Source organism: Engraulis encrasicolus, chromosome 1 (assembly GCF_034702125.1).
Source record: "Engraulis encrasicolus isolate BLACKSEA-1 chromosome 1, IST_EnEncr_1.0, whole genome shotgun sequence".
Lineage (NCBI taxonomy): Eukaryota > Metazoa > Chordata > Actinopteri > Clupeiformes > Engraulidae > Engraulis > Engraulis encrasicolus.
In genome coordinates, this window is record NC_085857.1 from 56,962,942 (window position 1) to 56,971,826 (window position 8,885).

At 40.6% G+C, this 8,885-nt stretch overlaps 1 protein-coding gene across 1 annotated transcript in view; it reads right to left on the bottom strand.

Annotated features, from left to right (window-relative positions):
- The window catches only part of LOC134455555 (NACHT, LRR and PYD domains-containing protein 3-like), a 44,276-nt gene extending 38,987 nt beyond the window's left edge, over positions 1-5,289 (bottom strand). Inside the window, exons 1-4 of the mRNA XM_063206695.1 lie at positions 5,126-5,289; positions 3,514-3,627; positions 733-834; positions 423-518 (exon numbers count right to left, since the gene is read on the bottom strand). Of these exons, the coding sequence (XP_063062765.1) occupies positions 423-518; positions 733-834; positions 3,514-3,627; positions 5,126-5,274 (461 nt within the window). The 5' untranslated portion in view covers positions 5,275-5,289. The remainder of the gene's footprint in view (positions 1-422; positions 519-732; positions 835-3,513; positions 3,628-5,125) is intronic.
- Between the last annotated feature and the right edge of the window lie 3,596 nt (positions 5,290-8,885).

Consider the following 8,885-nt stretch of genomic DNA (forward strand, 5'->3'; position numbering starts at 1 on the left):
AGAAGCTTGTTAACATTCATGGGGAGGTGATATTGGCTGTGCATCCGTCATTGCCTGTGCGAGGGCGCTCATGTAATTTTGGGGAACAATCTAGAGAGAGGGTGATATGGCCTGATGAGTTGCTACCCATTATTGATGTTCCCCCTCTTTCGACTTTTACATGTTCAATTTCAATGTACCTCAATGAGAAGAAATTGTGTTTCATGGAATGGATTATTCATATTGTGAATTTGTATGCAACTGCACTTGTTGTTCTGTATATTTCCTGTGCACTTTGTATTTGCTTATGATGTTGGCTATGACTATGTCCTCTTTTGAAAGTCGCTTTGGTTATAAAGCGTTTGCCAAATGCAATGTAATGTATGCTGTTCCTATGTTCAAAATTGAAATTTTTACACACTGAGTAGTTGATGGTCACTCACTGTGCATTGCTGAAGTCAGGTTTTTCAGGCATGGACCTGTCACTCATCAGAGACACACAGCTGGGCACTGGAGATGGAGCACGTATGTTCTGGGCGCTACACACACACACACACACACACACACACACACACACACACACACACACACACACACACACACACACACACACACACACACACACACACACACACACACACACACACACACACAAAAGAGATAGAGGGGGAGAGAGAGAGAAATGGGCGGAGTTACCATGTTTATTTCTGCATATCTACTGTAAGTCATCAAAATGACACACCAATAACTCACTGTGGATGTGGCAACATCTGATCGTTTCTGAAGTCAGGTTTTTCAGGCATGGACCTGTCACTCCTCAGAGACACTGGAGATGGAGCTCTGGGGGTCTGGGCTCTTCACACACAATAGGGCAAAACACATTAGAGCTTAAAAGTCACATATGGGTCAGTGACAAATAAGGGTTTGTACAATTAGAAATTGCACTGTGTAGGATGATGGCCAGGGTAGGTATTGCAACTATGCTGCTCATTAAACTTTGCTGCCTATTTTCATGAATATGTATGTACTAAATAATGAACTTATATTTACCAGTATGTCCAAAGTACAGTAAGTTTTGCAGCTAAAAGTGTCTATTTCTGGTTTCAAATAGACCAATGACAATAAAACATGTATAATATTTACTTTCACCTTTAGGGAATGAAAGTGTGCTCGCCAAAACAGAGACTTAAAGGGGTATGCCACTATTTTGGGGCTTAATACAGTTAAAATCGTTGGCCAATGTTTATAAAGGTGGTAAAGTGTCTTATTTTTCATGTAAGCCGTTGTCTTGCTTTACAGTTTTTTTCGATTGGTTTGGCTCATTTCTTGAAACTGAGATGACATTCCTATAACCATTGGGTCATTTGGCCAAACATTCTTACACTTCTGCACAACAGTTCAGATAACTAGCAAAATGTCATATACCTCCCAAAACACCTCATTCTTGCATCAGCACTAAACCGTCTGACATATAAATAGTCAGTACCATCAAAATGGCATAGATCCTTCTCAATTGCTTTGACTCATTTGCATTCATTTAGTCCTTCTGTCAAAATAAACTGGATGGTTCAGCATAACTACATGGATCCTCATCACTCGCTCATATCACCACAAAAACAGTTTACCCATGTGTCAAAACTAAATATCTTCCCCACATATATCATCAGTACCCTCAAAATACATTGTCCCTTTGCCATTGTGTAAGCACTGCCAGTCAAAATGGTTAGGTGTTTTATCTACGTTCAGCTAACAGATTTCGACTATGTATAAAAATTAAAAAGTGAGTGAAACTATTGAAGTTTGACAACACAGATAATTTACCAAGGACATTTATCAGTAACTTTCTTTACTGTAAATTCATATACAGAAAGTAATGCCCATATATCACAGGTTTCTCATGGGTTTGGCTCATTTCTCAAAACAGAGATAACATTCTCAAAATAACATGGACAAATGCCAAAGCAACTAGCAATTGTTCAAAACAGAATGTCGTTTGAAAAAATGTCAAGAAATTAGCCAAATAACATGGAAACTGTAGTATACACGGTTGTAAAATTATTTTCTACTAACTAGTAAAGTTACAATACCATCTGACCTGTTGAACACTGTCATGAATTTACTATGTAATGAAATTCTTAAAATATGATGTCCTTGACTGTTTTGGGAATTGCGTAGACCACTTTGCATATGATGACTTACACAATGAAATAATGCTGACGTGTTTTGGAGAGGGCAACCATTAGACTGAGAATTGTCTAATTTGTTTAGATAAGCAAGGTCAATTTATTTGGAAAATGTGCTGAATGTATGCTGAATGTGTCAACTGAAGGGTATTTGTACATATCCATCTGCAGAGATGTACTAAACATTTGAGACATGTACAAAGCATTTGATATCTGATGAAAGCAATGAAAAATGCCATTCTGTTTAGGGAAATTGCAAGTTGGTTTGGGGATTTGTCCGCGTTGTTTTGAGAATGTCATCTCAGTTTCGAGAAATTAGCCAAACCAATCGAGAAAAACTGTAAGACAAGTTAAAAGAGGGAGTATGTTGCTAAGCTAGTGAAAGTCAATGGATCCGTGTAGCATGTAGCATATTAAGCCCCAAAATAGTGGCATACCCCTTTAATAGCATTCGATCAATTATTTCAGGGGTGAATTTAAAGAGATGTGGCTGTAAACATATCAAATTCTGAACCCTCTCTGGCATTTTAAACTTTTGACAAATCATTATAAAAGTTGAGCACATTGAAATGGAGGACTATACGTTAGTCACAATGAAATTACCTATAAAACAACCATATATTTATTTGAAATTTTGGTTACAGCATGTTGTGCATGTGAGGTTCTCTTTAAAATGTGTTGGTGTTGTTAAGAAGCAAAAAAATAAAAACTGTACTTTATAACAAATAGATGGACATAATTTATGTAATGCAAATATAGTACATTCTCCCTCCCTCAAACCAATGTATTTTAAAATAAAATAGAACCATTAATCACAACCTCATGGGGGCGCGATTCTGGGCCCGGGGCAAAATACCTGTTTGTCCCCCCCTGTCGGCGAGCCTGCACATGAGTGTAATTAGTCTGGCGCCTCCACTAAGCAATAGTCAACAGTGTGTGTGCATGGATTTGTGTGGGAAAACTATTTTATTTATTCACATTCAGAAAGTAACATCCATTCTGAAAACAGAATTGGCATTCTCAAAATAACATTGATAATTTTCATTGACACATTTCATTAACATTGATTAAATTTTGAAAGACTTTTCAAGGAATGAGCCCCAACAACAAACTGGATCAGGGTGAAACAAAGGAAATGCTTTGTTATTGAGTTCCCATTTCAAATAACTATTACTTTCATGAATTTACTGTATCAAACAATGAAATACAGTAAACAATGAAATTATGTAAATTCCTGACTATTTGGCCAGATTATTTCTGTCTCAATAAACAAATCCAATGGAGAAACAGTAGCACAATAACACACTTTTTTGCGTGTCTAAATCCCCCAAATGACACACCAATAACTCACTGTGGATGTGGCAACATCGGATCATTTCTGAAGTCAGGTTTTTCAGGCATGGACCTGTCACTCTTCATAGATACACAGCTGGGCACTGGAGATGGAGCTCTGGGGGTCTGGGCTCTACACACAGTAGGGCATAACATATTAGAGCTTTAAAGTCACATATGGGTCAGTGACAAAAAAGGGTTCGTACAATGAAGCCCTCGGTATACTTGCTGCGTGGTGTAAAATATGCGCGCCACTGCTTGCAACCGAATGCATATGCTTGCTTTAAAAGCAGTAGACCAAGACGCAAAATACTGGCGGTGTCATACAGGGGGCAGAGAGCGTGCAGCATTGCTTTGCGGAAATTGGGAACACAGACGGCAAGGAGAAAAAAAAACAAAAAAAGAACTCCCCAGGCAAGGACACGATACTGCTACTGCTCCTATCTTTGCACGCTCCTTCAAATTGCAATGGGGAAGTATGATAGCAAATGTTTGTAATTTCGGACAAGCTCCACGAGACGCTCTTGAAAGTTGCTGCCATCGTCCTTTTTACCAGAAACACTTGCGTGGAACTGTGCAGACTTTCTTACGACCCCCCACTCCCAGCGACTTTGAAGATATCACACCTAACGCACGCATTTGGTTGCCGTGTCTAAGATACACAAAATTTACATTAAATACGCATGTTAACGTGTTCATGCACGAATCGTGCCCGTGCACGCGTATCCTGCAGCAAGCATACCGAAGGCCTAAAAAACTATGAAATGCCTCAACACATTATTCTAAATATTTCAGGTTTTCTAAAATGTATATTTTGTATTTCTGTGCGTTTCATGCTATGCCAAATTGTTTTTAAATGTCAACAAGTTTTTAAAGGTGCACTCTGTAGTATAAGTCTTTGGGCAGCATTAATTCTGAAAAGATAGGCCTACTGCTAAAAAATATTACACAGTACAATGACAATAAAACATGTAATATTGGGTATTTACTTTCAACTACAAACTATATAGAATAAAAGTGTGATTGCCAAAAACAGTGACCTAATATAATTCACATGAAAGCGTGATCTATATATTGGAAATGTGCAAAGTGTGGGCACATTGGGTTCACTGTAGGCAACCTGTACTGTGGGCATCCATTGTGAAAGATAGGCCTACACTTCAATGTTTGAGACATGTACAAACCATTTGACAAAAGAAAGCCATCAAACTTCTGTTGTGAAAAATTGCAAAAATGTTTGGAGATTTGTTCATGTTACTAAGAGAAAGTCATCTCTGTCTCAATAAACAAATCCAATGGAGAAACAGTAGCACAATAACACACTATGTTTATGACATGTCTAAATCCCCCAAATGACACACCAATAACTCACTGTGGATGTGGCAACATCGGATCATTTCTGAAGTCAGGTTTTTCAGGCATGGACCTGTCACTCCTCAGAGACACACAGCTGGGCACTGGAGATGGAGCTCTGGGGGTCTGGACTCTACACACACAAGGGCATAACACAGTAATTAATACACATTCATGTCTAGAGAGAGAGAGAGACGGGATGTGTGTCTAAACACAATTTAATTGATATCAGATGAAGGGAAACCCCAATTCCATCTTTGCTTTCATGTGTTACTCACCCTGCATCATGTTTTGTTGAGAAATCATCTGTTCCCTTGTCCTTAGCAACAGGGTCCTTGTTCTTCCCAGTTGGGCTGGGCAGTGCAGACTCTGGTCTGAGGGTCTCACTGTGACCCACAGCCTCCTCTCTCTTCTGAGAGACACTCATCGTAGCAGGACACTCCCTGCACCAAAACAGGACAGATGCAGCACCATTTAATGTTTATACTAGACCAATATGTGTCTGATTGCCTCCTTTCTCTCCTGAGAGACTCATCTTAACTGCAGTAACAGGACAGAACAGGACAGATACACAGGTGCACTGTTTAACACTGATCATATACAGTATGAAATACTGTATATTGACCACTGTGATCACTTACAAATAAGAAAAGGTCACACCATGCATTAACTCTCTCTCTCTCTCTCTCTCTCTCTCTCTCTCTCTCTCTCTCTCTCTCTCTCTCTCTCTCTCTCTCTCTCTCTCTCTCTCTCTCTCTCTCTCTCCCTCTCAGCTCATGTCTCTGCCCCCCCCCCCATCTGACCCCTAATTTCACTCTCCTCTTCTGTAAATGCAAAACATAAATGCCTTTCCCTCCACATCTATCTCTCTCCCTCTTCATCTCTACCCACTGCTGTTCATTCAACACCTCTCTCCCTTTTCTCCCACCCAATGTCGCCCCCCTGCCTCTCTGTACGCTCTGTCTATCTCTCCCTCTGTCCACCTCTCCAGAGTCTGTCGATCCCTCTGTTACTCCTCTGTCCATCCCTCGACTCTGTCTCCAACTCTCTATCCCTCCCTGTCCCTCTACAAACCCCCCCCCCGTCTATTCATCTCTACCCCTGTTCTCCTTTTCTCCCTTCTCCTCCCCATATTGGTCTGTTTATCCCTTGTCTCTCATCATTAGCATACACAACGTCCATCCAACAGATGATAAAGATGTGCAGGCCTATACTAAATCATCCACACTCAAACATACACAGCAACTTTGAAGGTAGAAAAAACGTCATATGTTCTTCAATGTCAGGCCTCAATTTACTATATGATCAAGCTAGAAGAAAGATTCCATGAACCATATTTACAGCACATGCTATTGTCTTCCTAGTAAAATGCAATAAAAAGTTTGATAAAAATTGCATTCACGTCATAGATATGGAGCAAGATATGGAGTCAAGAAGAGATAAACAAGGAAATGCATAGTCTATTTTGAGCTCACATGACACGAGACGGGCAGGAAGCTAAATCAAGGACAGAATTACAAACTTGAGGTCAAACAGCAGAAAATGTAATATACAAACTCACTGCATCGGGGTATCAGTCCTATTACAGGTAAGACAGAGTTTAGGTGAAATTGCAACCCCCCTATTTTTGGAAATTCAAAATGGCAGACCATGGAGAAGATCCCCCTTTTCATGTATGGAAAGTGCAATTTTTCCAGTCATAGTGAATATTTAGAATTTGATGGTGGTGGGAAGTATTCATGAAAAAGGTAACATTAGTGAATGGGCAGCATGAATTCTGGAAATAAACAACAAAAAATTTCACACAGTGTCCCTTTAACTGTAGATGCACGGATTTCACTCAAAATAAAAGACAGAGTTTATGCGTAACTGTGACAACACCCACCCCCCTCCACACACACACACACACACACACACACACACACACACACACACACAAGCGCACACACACACACACACACACACAAGCTCTTTTTTTAGCAGGGGGGTTAAACCTCAATTATTGAAAATAAATCACGTGCGGAGACCATTTTTAATATCTATTCCAATGGATATTGATATATATTACGAGACAAACAACCATTAGGCTGCACCTACCTTCATCTCCTTTTGCCATGTAATCCAACTGTGCTTGTCCATATCAGAGTGAACTTTGTACTGGGCCGCTTTTCTGCATACGCAGCGTAGGGCAGAGGATCTGGTCGGATTTTCTTATTGACTTAGCTCCCCAGGCCGGACCAATGAGGATCACAGGATTTACAGAGATGTGACATAGTCAAAGTTTAAACGTAGTGGAGAGGGGGGAAAAGAAGCAAAATGTCCAGGTTTACACACAGTGGAGAAGGGGGTGAATAAGCAAAAGTGCCAGTCCTGATTGGGAGGTTGTTAGGCCCAGTCAAGTCCGGATTGGCTTGCTAACATTCCGACCTCAGCTAGCTGCCATCAGAGTCATACAGAGGGGAGAGTTGCGCGATTGGAGGACCAGGAATTAAATTGCAGCCCCGCCTTTCAACGAGATAAGGTCGTGCCTAAAGCTGTATATGTAATATGTAAACTATTAACTGTCTCGGTGGTGATAATCACAACAGTGTTACCATCTGTGATGTTTATCTGAAGTTATTACTACGAACAGCAAGTCTTGTCATATTCCCTGCATTGCATCGCATTGCATTTGCTGTGTGCTACGCCCACTACTAGGCACTAACATTCGCAATGCTGAGCAGTACTAAGAAGCTAAAACAACTAATTTTGCTAAAGAGGAAGTCGGCCCTAGAACACAGCGGAGATTGCCTGACTCTGTTCTCTGTATGGCTCTGGCTGCCATCTATACGAGCAGAAGTCACAGTACATGTTGACAAGCATGTTTCTTTTGGTGAAATTCAGCTTCCTGCATTGATAGCATTCATATAGTAGCCTCGCGAGCCATCCTACGTACTTCCGCCAAAGGATAGGCTCAACTACTGTAGTCTGGCCGTGCTTCTCTGTGGAGTGCTTGCAGCAGTAGAATTTTGATTGCAACGCCCCCCCAGAAAACAGCCAATAATCGAATACGCCCCCCACGTGGGGACGAAAGGGGGAGAACGCTCGTGACAATGACGTACACATCTGCGCCAGAGCCATTGGTCTGCGCTATGTTGTTGTTGAGTAACTGCCAGCGATTGGGTGAGAGGTGTCCAATAATTTCAAACTATAACTGAGTGCAAACTTCCTGCTTTCTACAATCGCTTCAGAGCAAACAAATGCCAGACCATAAATACGAAATGAAATGGTAGTATTATGGGATGGTCAGGACCAGGCTATTCATATAGCCCCAAATGGTCCCTATACCATACTTGACATTAATGGGATACATTTCTTTGTATAACTCACGTGGTTACAACCATGCTTGACACCATCTAAAGCAACCTCTCAGTGCATTTCTAGTAGGGATGTAAACAATTTGTTGATTAAACGACTTTAATCAATTAATGCGTTAATCGATTAAAAAAACATTCATCACAATTGATCGGCAATTCAACTGATGAGACCCAGCTGAAATGGGCACGTGAAGAGTGTGTGTGAAGAGGGATGTGAATTGTTGGAATATTTAAATCACCTTTGCATTAAAGAACTTAAATAGAACTCATTTAAATGTAGCATTTAAATTTTTAGATTTAGTTGGTTTTTTTTCGAGAAAAAGCGCAAAGTAGAGCAAAAAGCTGTACAGGGGTCTGGGTGAGCTCGGAGAAAGTGTGGGCGGGATAAAAGGTTGTCTATTGAGGCAGTCGGCTCCTATGCAAAATAGGGAGGCAGAGCACTCGGAGGGTCACAGGCAGCCTCAAAATGAATGGCAGTGAACGAGAAGCCAGCGTATTGAAGGATAAAACTCGCTGTTTTGAACTTGAATTCAGGAGGCAGGCTGTGAACTTTAAAGGAAGTTTCCCCGGACGATTACAAATTCAAAACATAAACCTAACTACCTCACTAATTCCTTTCAAATAGCAGATTTTCAAAACAATATTCAAGTGTCAGTCACAAAATTAAGGCTGAGCTGAGTGT